Source organism: Kryptolebias marmoratus, linkage group LG18 (assembly GCF_001649575.2).
Source record: "Kryptolebias marmoratus isolate JLee-2015 linkage group LG18, ASM164957v2, whole genome shotgun sequence".
Taxonomy (NCBI): Eukaryota; Metazoa; Chordata; class Actinopteri; order Cyprinodontiformes; family Rivulidae; genus Kryptolebias; species Kryptolebias marmoratus.
Genome location: NC_051447.1, coordinates 7,305,441 through 7,326,929, shown reverse-complemented (window position 1 = coordinate 7,326,929; position 21,489 = coordinate 7,305,441). Strand labels below are relative to the sequence as shown.

General features: G+C 39.4%; 1 protein-coding gene across 1 annotated transcript in view; it reads left to right on the top strand.

The window, feature by feature from the left end:
• The window catches only part of ntn4 (netrin 4), a 28,516-nt gene extending 11,837 nt beyond the window's left edge, over positions 1-16,679 (top strand). The window contains exons 4-10 of the mRNA XM_017411589.3: positions 4,668-4,794; positions 5,241-5,426; positions 11,812-12,025; positions 12,892-12,986; positions 13,262-13,330; positions 14,644-14,817; positions 15,563-16,679. Coding sequence (XP_017267078.1) covers positions 4,668-4,794; positions 5,241-5,426; positions 11,812-12,025; positions 12,892-12,986; positions 13,262-13,330; positions 14,644-14,817; positions 15,563-15,702 — 1,005 coding nt within the window. The 3' untranslated portion in view covers positions 15,703-16,679. The remainder of the gene's footprint in view (positions 1-4,667; positions 4,795-5,240; positions 5,427-11,811; positions 12,026-12,891; positions 12,987-13,261; positions 13,331-14,643; positions 14,818-15,562) is intronic.
• The last annotated feature ends 4,810 nt before the right edge of the window (positions 16,680-21,489 follow it).

Here is a 21,489-nt window from a genome sequence, read left to right as displayed (position 1 = left end):
ATACAAATCAACAGAAGTGGAAAAAAAGTTTCTTTTTTTTTTCTCGGCTGGCAACATTTTTTCACACACGAGGCAGACATTTTGGATGTTAAGGTTGAAGCTGGTGAGGAACCTCAGGGTTTCCAGGTCTCAATTCTGACTTCTGCAAGGCATGTTCTGGGTAATTTTTTTTTCCAACTTGGAACTCAAAAATTCCAACTTACAAATACAAATAAAACTCTTGATTCACATCAAGAAATGTTAGCTTTGATACTGTAGCCATTAGCATTTAGCTCAAAGCAAAGAATGCTAAAAATGTGGCCTCGCAGAGGTGAATCTAATATCTTATTTAGGTTTATTAAAACATGTCTTATGCTCCAATCTTCTTTTGTCATGCTAATATCCATAAACATAATGAAACGCTGCTAACAGATATAAAAGCACTTCCCATCTTTCAGTTAATATTAGGCTACTCCTTTAATGATTATTCAGTGACAAACATTTGTTCCAGTGCAGCAAATAGTCAGTCTATCATTTATTCGATGAAGTTCTTAAAAACATCAAAGCTCGACATACCAGACCCAAATATTACTCAAGACGCTGGAAATGTTTTCATCTTTTAAACTGATATGAAACAGGAAACATTTTTGGCATATTTTGCATGATGAATGAATACGTTTCCTTTGCTGATACCAGACTGAGGCTGCTGATATCTGATTTATTGGGCACAGGCTTTTACATCTTGAAATCTGATTATTGTCATGCCAAGAAATTCCAAGAAGCTCTTTGGTTTTTGTGAGGATTTCCTTCCTTTTGAGGGTAGAAAACCAGTCCCTAAACCACAGGACTCTAAACACCCTCTTCTGTTTTGTCAGAGTGGCCATTATCATAATGTTGTTTATTAATCGTCTTGGTGTTGGGGAAATATTACAGAGAGCAATGAAATTAGAGTCGTACTGCAACTGGGATTTGAACTTTGAACATCAAGTCCTTAACTTTCCTCACAGCATTACATCAGGTGGTTGGGCTGTTGTTATAGCGTGTGCAATGCGGGCTCATTCAGTAAACACACACAAGGTCTAAAAGTGCATTTTCCCGCCTATCAGCAGTTTGCTTTTGTGTCTCCATGTCGACTCAGAGCTGCTGTTTCTGGCAAAATCCAAACAAGCAGAGCAGCACAAGACAGGAGATGACGGCAGAGATTACAACTCACCCGGGGAAGGGCAAAATGTGTGTGTGTGTGGGAAATTGTGTGTGTGAGTCTATGTAATTTTGGATTTTTATAAAAGCATTAGGGCTCTCAGGTCTATTTTTAATATACATTACAGTTTTATGTGTTTATTCAACTCACATGCGCTTTGTTTTTGGTCTAGCACGAGCATGTTCTTAGGCATGCGATGTTTTGTCTGCCCTAAGTGCGTCCACTTGTGCAGTAATCAGCAGAGAAAGTCGCCCCGATGGTCATTACTGCTCAGACACTAAGACGAAAGGGCTCGTTTGTTTGTTGTCCCTCCACAGGGGTTTTGTGGTTCAGGGTGATTACACTGTCTGCTGGTTGGCCACAAAGCCAACACACACTCTGTGACATTTAGGGACCTCTACTGCTGCATTAGCCGCAATTAGTCCACTAATTGAGAGAAGCTGAGTTTCTTTCCGTTCTGTTCCCCTTTTATATACATCTCCTGCTCTGTCAAACGATAGTTGTCACTCAGCACAGTGTTTCCTTTCGTTGCTTTTTGTGTTCACGTATGCGACACCCGACTCGTTTTTCTGTGGCTAGGTTTTGCGAAGGCTAGCTTCATAAACGCATCGTCACACAGGGCTATTCCTCTTTTGTTCTGCAGAGTTATTTTGCATGCAAAGTACCTTTTTAGGTGGGACGCCAGAGCTCAAAGTTACAAAACTTTTGCTGCTGATATTGTGACAAACAAAAGGGCTTTTGGGCTTAGCTGAGGTACAGTTTCGGAAATCTTTTTTAAAAAATGTTTTCTCTTTTTGTTGTTGTCAAAAAATAGTGCGAAACTGGGTTCTCAACAGTAAAGGTTGTGCGATTTTACACTGTGCTACTTTAAAAATCAAAAAAGGAGTGTACATATCAGACTTCACAAGCTAAATATGATCAAATTTGACAGTAACCTGTGCTGCTAATTTAATAGTTTTGGATTGTATGATTTCTTGCTGCAGCTGAAATGCATATTAGTCAAACAATTAATGGAAAGCAAGCAATTTTATTAATGCTCTTCTTATTAGTTTCTGACTCTAAAAAGACAAGAAGGAAAAAGAGACAGCTATGGCTGTGAGAAAAAGACGTTTGTTGTTTTCTGACCTAAAGCCCACCTATTTGTCGTAGGTCGTCTTTGAGAGGAATAAATATGTAGATAAAACCCAGTGGAAAGCTGCTGCATTGGGAGATAATAGACAAAAGATAAAACTAAGGTAGAAAACGATGTCTCAGCAACAAATTCTTAATCTTTTTTCCATTCCTGAGCTGTATGACTTCACATTCAGTATCATGGATCTATAAAGCTGAAAAAAAAAGATTGATCTAAACTTGCTTTGGCCAGAAGTACAAAGCCTGAACCCTCATAAGATAGATTTTCTTATAATCTAATGTTTTTTTGAAGGATCTATAGCAGTAGAATCGACATGTTTCATATTTTATATAATTTTTACACTTTTTGTACATAAAGGTGATCAATCCTTGGTGTATAAGGTTAACATGTGCAAAATTTAAAGTCTATTTTGCGTTGGGTGAAAGTAAATAAAAGGATCATCACCATGGTCACCTTAAAGTTAATTAAATGCAGTATTAAAGTGAATAAATAAATAAAAATCCTTCCAGAATCTAAATGTGACAATCAGTGTTGTCAGACCAGCCCTGTTTAGGTTACACAACTGGGCGGATGCAGCTCTCAGTGTGTACATATAATAATTATCTGCTATCACGACATGGTAAACATGTGAAATGGGTTTAAATACCAGCTGTCTGGTCTCTTCTCCTTCATATCTGCACCCCCCCCCCACCACCACCACCTCTTCCCCTCCCTTCTGTCCAGCCTTTTCACTAATTATTCACTTCTTCGTTTTGGCGAAACGTGTCATTAGGTCTCCTGCCCCTTGGTCGCCTGGACCTCTCATTTGTGCAACCGCTCCCCCTATTAGCGTGACTGGAACTGTGCGCGCCGCGTGTAAAAACCAGCCGCGCGTTGGGCCAGGCTCAGTTCACGCAGAGGGCGTGCTGTTGACAGCGCCGTTCCTATAGCATGTGGATGCGTTTAAGGCCGTCCTCAGTCAGACGGAACAATACAAGGGCCGGTGACACGTCGGTCATCGTGGGAAACAAATGTGAGACTGGATCTTGTGTGCATGTTGATTAGTGTGCGTCCAACTCGCACACTAATCATAATTGTGTGTCCTATTTTACAGTTGCACAGCATAATGCAAACAAATAAAGAGCTTCCTCAAATGCCTTGCCCCCCCCCCCCCCTTCAATCATTATCCAGCATGCATGGCATTCCAGCTCAAAGGAATGACAAGGAGATTGTTATTGTGCTCTCTGCGCTGCATACTTGTACTCTTCTCATACACACATGCTCATAAACACTCACACACACACACACTTTTTAGAGCAGAGGCCCGTTCTTGTTTTCGTCAGTGAAGCCAAATAATCACCCTCCATTCACTAATTTCAGGCAAGGGTAGGTGAGAGATGCCGAGGAAGAGATGGGCGAAGAGAAAATTTTATGTCACTGCAGACAGAATCAACCTGAGGCATTTTAGGTAAAAAAAAAAAAGCTTTTACCACTTTGTAATGTTGACTTTCTTTCCCACAACACTCAACAAATGTTCTGGCTGTAGGGATATGATGTTTTTTTAGATGAAGACTTTACATCATTATTCGCTCCATTCTTTCTGTAAATATAAACACTATCTTTATGGTTGTGCACAAGGGGTTGTTTTCTTTTAAAATGAAAAATAAAGTCCTAGCATTTCTTGAAGGAATGCATATCACCCAATGCCTTTCATGCCAGTTTTAAGTGTTGTGAGTCTCAGCAACTACCACAACAAACTTCAGCTCAATGTCTGTAAAACTAAGTTGTAGTCAGGTTTTCAGAGTTTTAAATACAGCAATATGGAAACATAAAAAAGCCAACCCTGTGGTTACAATGCAAGCTGAAGAGTTATTGATATGATGCCCTGTAGAAGAAAAAATATGCAGATTTTCTTTAGTCTTTCTTTGAGTAACATGATTTAAATGGTTCAAGGATTTTCTCACACATTTGTCAACAAATTGTGGAGATTCTCGGCTCAGCTTTGTTCCTCAAAGACTCAGATTCAGTTTTCTTACCTTTCAGAAATAAACTTAACTTATTAATTGACCTGAATTGTCTCTTTAGCAACTTTTGAGATTGTGTTAAAAGCCTAAAATGCAAGAACGAGGGGGTACTATCAAATGAAACAAAATATCTGTTTCCTTTTGGTAACATTGTCTGCAATCAGATAAAACTCAAAGTAAATGTAAGAATCAAGCCTTAGAATTAGACGACAAGGAAAAAAGACTAGAAGAAGGAAAAGAAAGAGGTCAAAGGTCAAAATCTACTTCAAATGACTCGTTCTCATGTGGGGAACTTTCCCATGATCTCGATCATTTTTGCCCATGACTGATGATCTTCTGCTCTCTTTTTCAGGTTCATGGGAAGTGTGTGTGCAGACACAACACTGCAGGTGACCACTGCGAGCGCTGCGCTCCTCTCTACAACGACCGTCCCTGGCAGCCCGCCGACGGACTGACGGGAGCGCCGCACGAATGTCGGAGTGAGTCCAACAAACACAAGGACACCGAGGATTTAATAACGTTTGCTGCCATTATTAATAGTTTCTGCCAATGTTTAGTTCCAAGACAAATGAAACAAATATCAATAACATTTTAGGTATTAGTTGAAGGTAATACAAATATCTACTAAAGGAAAAATTCCCCCCAAATTTATATAAACTAATAGCCACTAAGAACCAAATCACTCTTTAAGCATCATATATTTCCTTTAATTTCTGAAACTCATTATTATATAAAGAATAGACTGAATATTTTAAATTTTAGGAGAGCTTTGGGGAAAGAAGCTGCACTATTGATTAAAGTATGAAACTGTCAAGCCTCAAAGGCTGACAGAAACATATCTGAAAACCTAAATCTAACCGTATCTAACCAATCAAAACACCAGAAATATTATCCCTGACTGTTGTTCTCCTCCCTCACACACCAGAGTGCAAGTGTAACGGACACGCTCAGAGCTGCCGCTTCGATTGGACGGCGTGGCGAGAGTCTGGCCAGCGCAGCGGAGGCGTGTGTGACTGCCTGCACAACACCGAAGGGCGTCAGTGTCAGAAGTGCAAAGCCGGTTTCTACAGAGACCCCCAGCGACCTCAAACCGCTCAGGACTCCTGTAGACGTAAGACTTGCGCGCACGCAAATGTAACGCAGCACAAAAAACAAGACTTTCAAGCAGCAAAGATGAGAATTAGAGCCTGACTGATTGATATTCTTGGGACTGAATCTGATGGTTAGGAAGAGAAACATTTTGATGCACACTATAATGTACTGACCTGAAAACAATCCACGAAGAAAAGGCAGAACCACATTTTAGATGACTATAAAGAAGAAACCAATGACATTTAAGAAGCTGCTACATGTTTTAAAATGCGTAATTTTTAGAAACACTGGCTGCATGTGTTCAATCATTAGTTATAACACAACAAAACACTACTCGCTCATCAATGTTTAGCTACACCTTGTGCAAAAATAAGCTAATTTGCAGGAATTTGTTCATTTTTGCAGAAGCTTTTGTCAACCTGCACCTTCATTAATGCTACAGGAGTGCAGCTGCCTCCTCTCTAAGCTAAGGCCATGCTGCTCAGTAATTCATTTGCCATGTTCGCCACAAAAACAACAGCATACAACGTTTTATATTCAGGTTAAAGGAAATTAATCGCCAGGTTCAAAAGGATCCATTAGAAAAACAGGATGTGTCATGAATATAGTTGAACTCTAGTAGATGGTATCTTTATTTCTAAAGAAGTTTCACAAGAATACTCAAGCTTTTATTGACAAGTTGATGTTCGGAAGTTACAAGCAAAAATCTTTCATTTGGCATTACATAACACATGCCCTTTATAATCGTCTGTTTGTGTAAGATAAGTTCAGAAACTTCTTTTGTCATTGTTCAATTCAAAGTAATTAGTGAACCCATTTTGAGAACACGACACCTTGAAACTCAAACCCAAATTGTGTAAAACACTGTTGAGGAGTTGTCAGCATGATTAATTATCCCCTAGTTGACTAAATGTTGCTGATGTGAATCAAAGCATTATCTTCTCACACACCACATTGGCACAGCGCTCTCATTCTGTCAAGGAATGCTGCAGATGGAGATCACAAGCCGGGACGTGCTGCAAAACGCTCAGTCCCGATGGGTACCTGGCTCTGATCATGTGTGTGTGAGTGTGTGTGAGGCAGCACTCGAGCCACGCTCTATCCACGGCTTACATCGCAGTTAATCATCAGATGGCGGCATTCCTCCGTCTTGACTCAGTACTCGACATAAAACTCCTTGTTTGTCCATCTCGGCTTGTTTTGGCGGTTTTTTGTTTTTTTTTTTCCAGACGTGACTCAGAGCTCGGGCTGCTTTGGGATGATTCTAGTCAGGAGATGAGAGCTCCTCGGGGTCCTCTCTTCAGCAGCGACTTTGTGTAGGTGATTCCAACGACGTCCTGCCCGCCACTGATGAGATGACTAAGTAAACATGTGATAGTTATCCACAAACAGAGCGGTGGCTACATTCTCTTTCTGATTAGCCCTCAGATTTGAGCCGGCGAGCTCATTCCTGCGGCCTTGCTTACGTTCACTTTACTGTGCATCTTCAAAACAATCAAACAGCACCAGACCTTTAAAAAACACAGGATATGATATCACTCAGAGTTGGGATGCTGGGAATGTTGATGTCTGCTGGGTTTTACAGATAGTATTCAAGTCTTCTCTTTGTTACAGACACTTGACTCTGCCTCCAAATAGAGAAACTACAAAAATACGATGCAACGTTTCATTTGCTTACCATCTTGAGCACAAAAAGGCACTTCAAACTCACCAGGAACTGCAGTGACTTTGACCTGAAATCATATCGATACTTCTAGACCAGGAGTATGAGGAAGCAAACGGACATTTTCCCTGTTTATTGACCCCAGACAATAACGCAAAAGACACATAACTTCAATATACAAACTAGTCCCTGTTTCAAAGAAACGGGTAGATATGCGTTTTAGATAATAAAATGTGCTGGAGGTGTAAGAAAAGTTTAAAAGTTTTGTAACCTGGGGACAAAAAAATGAAACTAAAACCCATAAAAACAAAAACAAAACTTTATGACACAATCAGTTTTCGCTAAAAAGATTTCTCAGAATTAAAGATTACTTGCTTTAACATTTGACTTGGAGGCGTTTCGGATTTGTCGCTAAATTCTCCCTTTATCAGGTTGAGATCGGATAGCCCTGAATACAGGTCTGAATTGCCTCGATACGCTTTGAAAACGTTTTCACTCAAGTTTGAGTTTACATTTGGAAGTCTGAACCCAATCCATCCTGAGCCAACACTACGACCTTTTCCTAAGCTAAAGCTAAAGCTTTAATGAGCTGTTTATCAAAATCTTTCTCAATATAAATGTCAGTGTTGTTGGGATTTTATACATCAGTGGATTGCAGGATGTTGTATGGGTGAGTCTCTCTTTGATTTAATGTTTGCTCTGATTGTTTTTGGACCAGCTGTGGTCACTGTAATGTGTCAGTCAGAGGACAACAGTCTGAGCGTGATCTGTTCACGGTGACAGCTGTCAGCGCACCGTGGATTTCTACAGGTTAAAATCTTCTGTCTTTGCTCTGACACTGAGCTCTGTTAAGTCTCTAGTTGGTGTATTTGTGCCTGTATTGCTCTTTTACTTTAAGAAATTAAGCTTATCAAGAGATAAGTCTATAAAAATGAGGCTCAAATGGTTCTGAATTGTGTTTATGCCAAAATTCTAATCTAGTTCAGAGCTCTGATTGTATTTTCATTAGTACGGAAACATCAGCGGGTCTGGTGTTTTTGTTGGCATGGCTGCGTGTGTCTGCATACAGCGCAGGTAATTGACGTTTTAGGGTACACGGTTTAGCATCAAATGTGAACCGAGGTGTTAGAGCCGAGCACTCGCAGTCAAATCACCCGAAACAAAATGGTAACAAGTCTGAACAGCCACTCTGAAAGGTAATTACCGAGGCTTCTCGGCTGTCTGCGCTGGTTATGTACAGATAATCTTTCACGCTGCTGTGGGTGAGAGCGATGCAGATGAATCTGTACATCCAATGATCCTCCACCCTGCTGTGTGTGAACCTACAGTTTATGTTACTGTGGGTTCAAGAAAACTTTCCCAGGACACGTGCCCAGAAAAAGGAAAGAAGAAGAACGTGAACAGATGTTTGTCATAATTATCTAAAAGATAAGAATATTTAAAACTGATGGCAACAGGTCTTTTATGACGGCAAAAAAACCCATTATATTACAGTAGACGTCTACCAGATGTACTGTTGAGAAACTGACTCAGCTAAAATGATCTTATGTTAAGAAACAATGTCAGGCAACAATAAAAAAAATTGGAAATTGTGCTGTAGAGTAGCAAGTTATCAACCTTTTTTATGCATCAGTACAAACTAACACTGCTTTAATGTCGTTTCTTTTTTCACGACTCTGTCTTTCATTATCAGTTTGAACAATTTGGGTTTCAGCAACAGATGACAAGTGATGAACTGCGTGTGAACTTGCAGCCCCCCCGCCATCCCTCCCCTCCTACTCTTGGTATTTTCTTCTTCTGATATCTGTTCATCTCTGACAAGGTCACAAAAAAACAGATGCACCACCTTCTTCACGATGTGGGGCGTGGTGATCAGTTTGTGAGGTCTCACCTGTGCGGCAGCTATCGCAGCGAGCGGGCGAGCCTCGCTGCCGGCTGACTGATGGAGGGAAAAAAAGAGGCGGTGGCATGCTTGGAGTACCCCTGAGACAAAGGTGCAAGGTTGTGAAATCGGACTGTAGCCTCTCGCTGACAAAAGAGGAATTTCCCTCTGTTGCAAGGAACATTTTCTTCATACCAGCGTCTTAGGGGCCCTGAGAAAAGAAAAAAAAAAAAAAAACGTTTTATGAAGCTTCACGTATGCACACCCAAACAGATTAACAGGAGGTAAGGTTACAGTGTGTGCTTAGGTGTGGGTAGAGATTATCGCCTGCGCTGCATGTTTGTGTCTCTGCTCAGAAGGATTTTGCTGTATAAGAACGTGTAGGCGACAGCTTTTCCAAGTAGACACGTATTTCCCCACAAAAGTCGAGCAGGGGCCATTTCATATGCTTTCATAGGCAAACACATCCCCGAGCTCACGTGTTCTGGTTTCACAGGGAACCGAGGCTTCGCCGTAATCTCTGTCACTTATTAACAGGCCGCTCACAGAACAGACGTCGCCTTGTGTTCGCGTTAGGTACACACGTGGTATCTTTATGACTTTATGAATGCTGCACAGCTCGGTCTTATGATAAGATTTGTCTTATCGCCACGGTCCCGGATGGTTCATCTGATTATAACCGTCTGGTTTGGGTTTTTCAGGAAGGTTCAAGTGACGAAAGCCTGATCAAATGTATGACAAAATAGGGAATACAGTATGTGATTAGCTTCTGCCTTAATATGAAATAAAATCTATCTCAACAACCCAAACAGGCAGATGATAACGTTTTTAGTCTGTTTGGAAAAAAAATCTCAACCACTGGGTGAATTTTAATGAAACTTTCAGAAAGTAATTTTTGGATTTACTACACCGACAAGGTAATTGAATTTAAGATGGCTGCCACAGCTAAATGTCCTTAGACATATCATGTAGAATTTGGTGTGGTCGCAGCTGAGAGTCATCACGGGAAGATCCTGCGTGTTATTTTCAAGCAGTTATGACCAAAACGGTTATAACTCTGGTGATCTTAGTGTAACACTCGGGTGACATTCATGCCTTCAAGGAATGCTAGGCCGTTCATTTATCAAATGCATTCTTTTGTCTATTTATTCATTTATTTTGCTCACCTAATTTCTATCATTTTGCTCCAAAGATTTACGATGCGAAACAGAATAAATGGCTATGAACCAGAGAGTGTTTTGCACCTTTGCCTGACAACCTGCTTCTCCAATGAATGGATTGTGAAAATATCAAATCAGGAGTTTAAAAGTCCGAGCTATAACCTGCGACATTTCATTTCCAGTTCTCTCTATGCGAACGATCACAAAGTAAACGCCTTCAAAGACCGAAATTGCAAGAAATGACAAACTAAAAGTAAAACCAAACGCTACTAACTTTTTGAGGCTTGCTGTTTAAAACTTTCAAATAAGCCAGACTTGTGTGAACAAATTACTTTATCACAGCGATTATTTTATTGCTTTTGAAAACTTTTACTTCAGAAGGAAACCTTTTTTTTTCTCCTCAAAGCAGCAACTTGGCCTCCGTTGGGTTTGTATTTGAATGATTTACTGAAGGTTTAATTCTTCTTCTGCTCCTCCTGCTGCTGGTTTTATTGCGCCTGTCGTTTAGGATGAGGGATGGAAGTAAATAATGAGTCTGAACGATTGTGGATGTGTTGATGTCCCAATTAGCTCGTCTGAAAAAAAATCAATAAATCAAGCAAAGCTGGGGATTTCTGTTTGTAATACACATACTTACCCAACTCCCTCTTACCTCATTTGTCTATCCCACCCATGGTGTTATTTTTTTTAAACGGTAGCTGTAATTAGAGCGCACACTAGGATTTCTGAAGCTTGAATATTCATCTGTGCCAATAGAAAGCGTGTGATCCTTTTTTTTTTTCTTACAGGCTACAGCTTTATAAATTTAACATCATGTCGAAGTTTATTTTGAGAAAAACCTCTTTAGATTTGAGCCTCGGACAGTGAAGTTTTATTGATATAAAAGAAGCAGAGGAGGCTCTTTAGTTTACAGTAAAATGCCGTTTTAAGCATCATTAAACCGAAGAGAAACTGCTTCTTCTTCAATTCTCCTCCCGCCCTCCCCCGTTTGCCCTCCAGATACAGACAGATTTACGCAGGAGGCCTGACATCTCCTCCTACAAGGATCCGAGGCCCAGCAGACGTTGTTCTCAAACTGCCTGTGAAAACCTGGGTGGATGCTACAGTGTTGATGTGAAAATATTGTTTTTGGAAGTTGTTTAAAGAACACCTTATCGGCACAAAATGATGTGGCACGAGGGAGAGAAGGGGGGGGGGGAATAACAAGGAGGGGGTGATGTGTGGACTTGTACGTCTGTCTTTGTGAGGACTGGTTTGAGTTTTCATCCTCGTGTTGCGACAGATCTTCATAAAGGCTGTTTTCAGGCTGAAGTGAGCATTCGGCTTGTTTGCTAGACAAATTTAGCTGTGGTAATTGATGTTATGCCATAAAATAAATTAAAAAATACTTCAAACATTTGCTTGATAAGAAGGATATAGAAGCCTTTGTCTGCAACAATGCCAGACAGACATTTGAGCTACTGATAAATGATAAAACTGGTAACAAATTATAATTTTTCACCTAAAAAAACATTAGATTTGGTGCTTATTACTCTGGATTTGTAGCTATTTTCTGTATTTCTTTGCAACTTTTAAACAATATTTTATAATGGCAACCATGTTTCTCAGGTACTGGATTACATGAACTGATTTTTGCTGTCCTAATTAGTCTTCCAATCAAATAAATGACCTTTTTTTTATTATTATTATTATTTCACAGCGTGCAGCTGTGACCCCTCGGGCTCCGTGCCTTTTCATTTGGCTGACGGCGCTCCGTGCGACCCCACCAACGGAAACTGCATCTGCAAACCTGGAGTGGGCGGAGCTCACTGCGACAGGTGCATGGTGGGATACTGGGGCTTTCACGAGTACGGCTGTCGTCCGTGTGACTGCGCCGGAGACTGTGATCCGTTTACTGGGGACTGCATGTTTGGGTGAGTGAAGCGACATTTCGCTGAACAACATTTAAAGTGTAAGTGACAGCAGAGTTGTTGGAATAACTAATGTCAATCTACATCGTAATTCAGCTGGAGTAAACTTATTTTGTTGACAAAAGCACTAGATTTGCAAGAATAAAAAGGCTTGCGTTAAGTTTTGTAGTAATTATGAGTAAAAGTTGAAAGATTGGAATAGGTAAAGTTGCTAAAATCCTTTCTAAAATTTAAAGAATAAGTTTTTTTTGAAGTTTTATTAGATGAATAAGTTTTATTACTTAGTTTTCAATACAGCCCATTTTGGTTGTGGTAAAATTGGACCCAAAGTATGTAATTAAAATGATAATGGATCATTAAAACGTTACATTTATTCTCATCTTTTCCTGTATATAAAGGGAGGAATTTTATTTTAATATTTTAATAGTACTTTTTCAAAACTAAGATTGTAAAGAACTTGACATGGTAAACGGATAGAAATAAACAGGTAAATACAACATTTAGAAGTAAGTAACACTCGTAAAACAAAGTAAAATGTAAAAGATTGTGTCAACATTTAAAATAAAGCAAAAAGGAGGCTCCTTAAACATTAGACTAGTTGACAGAAACTTATTTATTTAAAATAACTTCACTCACTGGATTTAGATTTTCTTTTTCCTATGTCTCAAGTCCTTGACACTATGGGGTTGTTTTGATTTTAGTTAATTTTGTACCCGCTTTGTTTTTTCCCCCCTTCAAAAGGTTTATTCTGAAATATTATACTCAAGAGCAGTAGAAAAACTTCAGGCATCAAAAGTGCTACTGCTCAGGGTTTTTTACAATCTTGTGAGCAAACTGAGTTTAACATGAGCGATGTTGTGCTCTTACAGCTCTGATCTGGAACTGTACCACCTGGACAGAAACTCCAGCGAAGCGGTCAGGATCTTCAGAGCAGAAGAGCTTTTTTCTGCTGTTCATTACTCAGGTGAGATACATGGTGTTTGTTTTACTGTGCGTTGTCCATCCTCCACCACAGCCCATTAAGTAATAAAAGTCTCCGTAGGGCCTGAGAGTGTGAAAAGTGCTCCTTCTCTCGCCCTGTGACTGCAGCGTTTCCACAAGCGCATTCCTCGCCGGACGCATATACTGTGCTTGCATTCTTAGGACGCCAAATATGCAATCCGAGACCTCACACGAACACGCACGTGCACAAGTGATTTGAATTTGTTCCACGTCGTTGCTTGTTTCTGTTCCCTGCAGAGAAGTGCGAGTGCAAAGAGCAAACCCTGACCAACAGGAAACTCTTCTGCACCATGAATTATGCGTACGGTAAGAACCCAAGCATCAAACCCCCACCACATCCTGAGAGTCGTCTGTTTTGTCATCCTCTGAGAATTGAAGTCTGGGTATTTAAAACCAGGCTCTCACAAGTCTTTTAAAAAATTAATTGACGTTGCTTAAAATGGTCTCCAAATGTTTACACATACTGATCACAGGAGGCCTTTATTGCTTCTAGAGTAAAAGCTAAGCTATAAAAATAAAGCAGATAAAAGATAATCCTTAAATACCTCTTTTTTCTTGTGTCTTCTCCCTCTAAATTTGGTTTCTAATAATCAGCCACTGTGAGATTTATTACAGCCATGTGTATCACCACCTTCTGTGACATTACACAGCCTGGTTTCTTCAAACCAAATGACAGAAATCTGCCCAATTTGTTTTCATTTTTGAAGCAATGGCTATGAGAAATGTTTTAGGAGTGATTTGTGACAAAAGAGTATCAGCAAAGGTTTACAAGACAGTGGTGAGAGCAGCTGTGTTGTATGGTTTGGAGACAAAAAGACAGGAGACAGAACTGGAAGTGGCAGAGCTGAAGATGTTGAGGTTCTCCTTGGGAGGGACGAGGATGGACAGGATTAGGAATGAGGTCATCAGAGGTACAGCACAGGTTGAAGGACTGGGAGATAAAGTTAGAGAGGCCAGACTGAGATGGTTTGGACATGTGCAGAGGAGGGACAGGGGGTATATTGGTAGAAGGATGTTAGAGACACAGCTGCCAAGAAAAAGACAAAAAAGAGATATATGGATGCAGTTAGAGAGGACATGGAGGGAGATGCAGTGAGGACAGAGGACACAGAAAACAGAGTTAAATGGAGGAGGATGACTCGCTGTGGAGACCCCTGAAAAGGGAACAGCTGAAAGAAAAATTCCTTTATGTAGTTTTTCTTCTGTAGGTCCTAATTAAGTTAAGTTACATTTTATTTCAAAAGAATTTAAAAAGTCAGTCAACCCTCTTGTAGAAAAATAGTACCGGTACTTTGACTTATGACCTCGGCCAAGGAAGTTGTTTTCAGTTGTGTCCGTTGTTTTTTTTGTCTGTCTGTTAGCAAAGATCAGGTAAAAACTAATGAACAGATTTGGATTAAATTATCAGGAAATGTTGAGGTTGTCGCAACAAACAATGGGTTAAATGTTGGTGGTGATCTAGATTATGATCAGGATCACAGTATTTGTTTAATTGGTGGATGTTTGCGCTCTCCGAGTGCTTCTAGTCATGATTTAACAATGTTTGAGTGGCTTAACATGTGGCTGGAATGGCTTTTGTATTTGCATTTCAGCCTCTCGTTTTTCTTTCTGACCCTTAGTGATAAAGGTGAAGGTGCTGTCGGCCCACGATAAAGGCTCCCACGCTGAGGTGGAGGTCAAAGTTCAAAAGGTGCTCAGTCAGAACACCAAACTGAAGATACAGCGCAGTCGAGTCACCCTTTACCCCGAGTCCTGGACGGCACGGGGCTGCACCTGCCCCATCCTTAACCCAGGTCAGACACACACACACACACACACACACACCCACACACAAGGATGTCTAAAACCTGGAGCCACAAAAAAGCCTTCAAAGAAAAAAAGGGTCAGTAAGAGCAATAAGGAGTGTCTTATTGGTATTATTTAGCACCATATTTACATTTTTACACCTAACCTGGTTATTAAGCTTCTTGTTGACATGACATTTGGATGCAGAGCAGAAGCACAGCAGAGAGGGAGGTTTTTTTTTTTTTTTTTAATTCTTTGCATTTAAAACCTTCACACTAGATGCCGTTCCTTCAAGGTTACACAGTTCAGCTTTAAAGAAAGCAATATTTGAACAAATAAAACCTCAAAAACAAAAAGAAACATATTTTAATACACAGTCTAAAGTAATGTTTTTTTCAATAATGCTAAAATGTTAGAGCTCATATGGAACTAGGCTGATTATTTACTTTGACAATGAATGTTTTTTTGTTGTTTTTTTTAATGGAGGCAAAGAGATTTGTGACACAACCACTACTTTTGCACACATTCTATTTTTAGTTGTTTAATTCCAAGGTTCAAAGGTTTCAAAAACTATCTTGACAACATAAAGACATGTAAACTACAGAACAGTCCTTTAAATCAATGAAAACTAACATTATGGTGCTCCAAAGATTGAAATTTCTGTGTAATAATTGTTAAATCTTTGTACAATTATTTGTTGAAGAGTTTGTAATGTTTGTCAGCTGAGTTTAAGACGTTGTTTTCATTTCACAGGCGGGGAGTACTTGGTGGCAGGCCACTCGGACCGTAAGCAGGGTCGCCTTCTGGTCAACATGAAGAGCTTCGTCAAGCCCTGGAAAGCCAGTTTGGGACGAAAAGTCCTCGCGCTGCTCAGAAAAGACTGCAACTGGTAGATGAACGGACGGAACGTCGAAGGAACGGGTGACATGACAGATGAGACTCCTTTTTTTGGAGCAAACAAAGCCAGCCATTTTTGTCTCCTGTCCTCGAGGTGTGGATTTTTAAACCGCCCAACGGTGGGAGCAGGGTTTGGAGGACTGAGCTGAGCTAATCGGACCCCTCCTTGTTTCTGCTGTTCTCTAATGAAGCCAGTGTTGGAACGACACAAGCTAAAAAGGCACACAGGATGTATTTTACTAAGACATCTCTGTCTTACATTTGAGCGAACTTTCACCTTGCGTCCTTACGTCGGAGTATGCAGCTCAAATAGGATTTCATCTCTATGTCCAATACTGAGAGCGTGAATGCACCGTGAACATTCATTCCAACACAAAAAAATTAAAAATCCTCCTCTGCAGCACTTTAGCCTAAGATGGCCTGAGAAACCATGGACACACAAAGAAAGGAGGATTAAACACACTTTGACGCGACCCCCAGAAGTGGATTGATGTAGCACGTCTGTGGACACACACACTCTCACACGGCCTGGAGTGTAACGTGCAAAACACCCAGAGTGACACTGAACAAGCCATACAAGCCACTACAGGTGGTTAACTCTTAGACAGTCCAGGTGTGCCCGCGTTGAAATCAGAGCAAATGGGTTTCACAGCAAACCTGAATGTATTTGCCTGACTCTGTGTGTGTGTGTCTGTGAGTGATAGAGAGTGGATGAAAGCAGCAGCATAATTAGAGCACAGTTCAGATTCAGTCCAGTTTTCATAGGTTTGAAATCATCCGATGTTTTTGACACAGCATGATGTGACTCATCTCATACTCTCATCCTTTTCACTGCTGAACTCAGAAACTTATTATTATGCCTTCCTTTGTGCTCATGTACAGTGTTATTTGTACATATCTATATAAATATTCTTGCGCATCTCTTCGTTTTTGCTCACGGTAATATTAAAAGGATAAATCCAGCCTATTATAAGCTCGGACTCGTGCTTCTTTAATGTACACTAGCTGTTTACACTCCTTTTCCGACTCCATATCAGAAACGTTGGGGCAGAAAACAGAAACAATTAAAGGCCTAGCATTTCTTGAAGAAATGCAAGGAATGCCAAGTGTTGGGGATGACTCAGCTACTACCACATCAAACTGTAGCTCAATGTCTGCAAAACTGATTTGAGTTGCAGCCATTTTTGTGCAGCACTTCTTTAGTAGCTGATAGGACCTCGTGTGCAAAAGGTTACTTTACGAAACTTTTGTCAAGTGTTACAGTAAAAAGTTACACTCACAGTCTTCTCTGTACAAAAAGAAGCCAAATTTAACTTTGTCCTGGATTGACTCATAAACACACCGTCATACATTGTATTCCTTTTTAGAGTTAACGGTACACACGAAGATTTCCTTTTTTTTTACCATGATGTCGGTGCAGAAGTCTGCCAATTACTTCAAGCACAATCTGATGACAGACTGAACTGTGGAAATCCAGGTGTTCTCTATAAATCTACTAACTCAAGTAGCACGTCTCAGAAAAACAATTATGGAGAAAGTGCAGTCCAACATCAAGGTACCTGAAATAGGATTTCTATTTCAGGATAATAGGAAATTCTATTGAAATTTCTATTTCAGGTAAAATTGTTGTGAGAGAAAAAAAAGGCAAACCACACTGAGTAAAGATCGAGTCTCCTGTTAGGATACGATATGTTGTATGCATCAGACATCTCCAGATATTAAACACTCAGAGATGCTGCTTGTTTCTCTTTAAGACAGTGTCAACAGATGACTGATGGGGTACCAGATTCCATAAACTCCTGAACATTTTCATGGACAGTTTGTATGAATATTTTTTCACAATTACTTTTATTTTTTTATGCAAAACAAGTAGGCTACATGTAATCTTTTTTATTATCTGACTTACTGTTTGTATTTCTGCTTTTTATGCAATGTTTCTACATTGTCCTGTATCAGAAATGAGCTATTCCGCTTCCAAAATTTAAAGAAATTAAGTTTTGTTTTTTTTTTGAACAAAGACTTTATTTTATTAATTCTGCATTCACAATCAATAGTTAGCACACTGATTCACAGACATCAAATTCCAATACAACCAAACAAACATCTGAACAATTCGGCAAGTTGAAGGTCCAGGGAGTCTCTTCTCCACGCTCAGTGGAATATAAAACACAGGTTACAAAGGAATTACGGTCATAACATATGGAGTAAAGGGAAGATCTTGCTCACGTAGCTTTTGCCTGTAACTCAACAGATACATATGTTAAATATACCTATACCGAGTATACCTGTGTGTTTACACTTATTTTACCTGCTCCTATGTTAATTGCATATATGTTATCAACGGGTTCCACTTTTTCTTAAATGAATCAACGGTCAGCTTTAGTTTTGCTGTTGTTTTCTCCATTGTGTAAACACTCACTAGTCTCTCTTTCCATTGGCTAACAGTGGGGGGCAAGGCTTTATACCAACCTATTGTTATCATTTTTTTAGCTACGAGTACAAGGATTCCAAACAAGTATCTGTTTTCCTTGCTAAATAAAGTACTTGGGGGCACTCCTAGAACAAAGACAAGGGGGTTCCATTCGATATAAATGTGTAAGATATTGGAGATTTCCTCTCTAATTCCTTCCCAAAATGTTTTAATCTTTGGACAATCCCAAAAGATGTGAGTGTGATCTCCAACCAGTCCACATGATCTCCAGCACAGATTTGATTTAGCTTTATCAAATTTTGAAATAAGATATGGTGTTTTGAAATATCTAACAATTACTTTCCAGTAAAATTCTTTCCATGCTGGACTGCTGGTCAGTTTATGTCCATTTTCACATATTTGCTCCCACTCCTGATCCTCAATCACAACATTCATCTCTAGTTCCCACCTTTCCTTTATCCCAGGAGACCCCTCTGACATACATGACTGTAAACATTTGTATAGATTTGACACCGTTTTGTCAGATTTTTTTTCTTTGGTGACCTTTATGAAGAACATTTCTAAATCAGTAGGTCGTAGTTTAAGAAGAGACCATTCAGTATGGGACATCAGGTAACTTCTCAGCTGCAAATATCTGTAAAAATCAGATGTAGTCAACCCATACTTCTCCTTAATCTGACTAAATGATTTCAGAACCTCCCCTTCAAACAAATCATCAATAAAAATTAAGTTCTTACTTTGCCAGATTTTAAATCCTGGATCCTGCTGCCCTGGTAAAAAGCCTATTATATCCAAGATTTTTACAGCCCTAGATATATATTGAGGAGCTTTCATATTTTTTCTAATCCTGCTTAAAATCTTTTGTGTGCTTTTCATCCACGTATTTTTAATTTTGTTCTTGTTCCAGATTTCAGTTGAGCAAAATGCAAGGGCCTGTAATGAAAATTTAGGGCATGCACTCTGTTCCAGTGTCAACCATGTTGTTTCCTTATTCTGTGTTAGCCAATCTACAGTTGCATGCAATTGTGCTGCCCAGTAATATAATTTTAGATTTGGTAAGTTGAGACCTCCATAAGGCTTACTGCTGGTCAGCTGAGTAAATTTTATTCTGGCCTTTCTTTTCTGCCAAATAAAGGTAGAGATCATTTTTTGCATTTTTTTTAATCTTGTTGTTGGAATCCAGATAGGAAGGGACATAAACAAATACAACAATCTAGGGAGAATATTCATCTTAACTGTTTCAATCCTTCCAAAAAAGGATAGCGGCAAGACATCCCATCTTTCTAAGTCCTTTTGAATTCGATCCAATAACTTTCCATAATTTGCTTCGTATAATTTGGAAACACCAGTGGTAATATTAATCCCCAAATACCGAAACCCGTTAGGAGACCAGTTAAAATTCACTAACTTGGACAGTTCTGGGGGTCGGGTTCCTCTTATCATCATGGCCTCTGATTTTGATTCATTTACTTTATATCCTGAGACTACACTGAAGTCTTTCAAACATTTTAAAATATTTGGAATAGAAATTACTGGGTCTCTAATATACAGTATGACATCATCAGCATATAGTGACAGTTTGTGGGTTCTAATTTTATCTGGTATACCTAATATTGATGAGTCTGTCCTGATCAACTCTGCTAAAGGTTCTATACTGATGGCAAACAAGATTGGTGAAAGGCAGCATCCCTGGCGTGTTCCCCTTTTCAAGGGAAAACTTTCTGACATATAACCATTAACGCGTACTCTAGAGGTTGGGCTGGAATACAGTACATCAAACCAACAAATAAAATTTTCATCGAAACCCATTTTCAATAAGACCTGTTTCAGGAAGATCCAATCGACCCGATCAAATGCTTTCTCGGCATCCAGGCCGAGAAGCATTGATGGGTGTGGGCTTTGTTGGCCAATTGAAATTATATTTAGGGTACGTCTGATATTATTTATTCCGAGTCTGTTGGGTATAAAGCCCGTCTGGTCCGGATTAATAAGTTTATTAATGATCTTTTGTAGTCTTTTGGCCAAGATGGCACTTAAAATCTTGACGTCGTTACATAGCAAACTTATTGGTCTATAAGAGGCACATTGTGTGGGATCTTTACCTTCTTTGTGTATGACAGAGATAATTGCTTCCGCCCATGTTTTAGGTGGATCTTTGGATCCTAAAGCATAATTAAATACTCTGCATAATATTGGAGTAAGCTCAGCTTGAAAACATTTATAAAATTCTCCAGGGAACCCGTCTGCTCCAGGTGATTTGTTATTTTTAAGCTTTCCTATGACAGATTTTATTTCTTCTTCGGTAATTGTCTCCACCAACGTTTTAGCTTCATCCTCGTCAAGTTTGTTAAGATTAATTTGTTGCAAAAATTGTTTGATTTTATCTGCTTTGTTAGGAATGGTCACCGAGTGATATAATTGTTTGTAGAATTTTGAGAATTCATTTGCTATTTCTTTGGGATGGGATACTAGTTTTTTGGATAATGGACATGCAATTTTTTGAACGGCTCGACTTGCCTGCGATTTCCTTAGTTGAAAAGCCAAGAGTCTACTTGCTTTGTTTCCCTGTTCATAGTATTTTTGGTTGGCGAAGCGTAAAGCGCCCTCTGCTTTGTAAGTTAGTAAGTCTTCTAAATTTTGCCTGCATTTTTTTAGTTCTTGTAATACATCGTCCTTGTTTGCTCTTTTATGTTCAGTTTCGAGTTTCCTGATTTGTTCTTGTAAATTCTCTTGTTCTTTCTCGCGATCTTTTTTGATCTTTGAAGAAAATGAAATAATCTTGCCCCTCAAGTATGCTTTGGCTGTGTCCCATAAAATAGAAGGGGAGACCTTGTCCCCATCATTAATATCTAAAAAGAGATTTAATTCGTCTTTTATATATTGGATTGTCTCTGGATTATTTAAAAGTGACACATTCAATCTCCATAACTTTAATGGTTTCTCTAGGTCCACATTTAAAGACATTGTCACAGGTCCATGATCTGAAATGGTTTGAGGTTCAATATGACATTGCACTACTCTGTAGGCCTCTTGTTTGGGGACGCAAAAGAAGTCAATTCTGGAATGACTCTTGTGAGCCTTAGAGAAATGAGTGTAATCTCTGACTTTTGGATGTTTTGCACGCCATACTTCCACAAGCCCCATCTCCTCTAGCAGGTTCTTCAGTGCCTTTGTTTTTGCAGATTGATATTTTTGTTCTAATGGAAATTTGTCCATATAATGGTTCAAGACGCAATTAAAGTCTCCACCAAGAACAAGTATTCCTTTTGAATGACCTGCTAAAATCTGTGCTAGCTCTTTAAAAAAAACCTGGATTATCCTCATTTGGGGCATAAACATTCATAATTGTTAG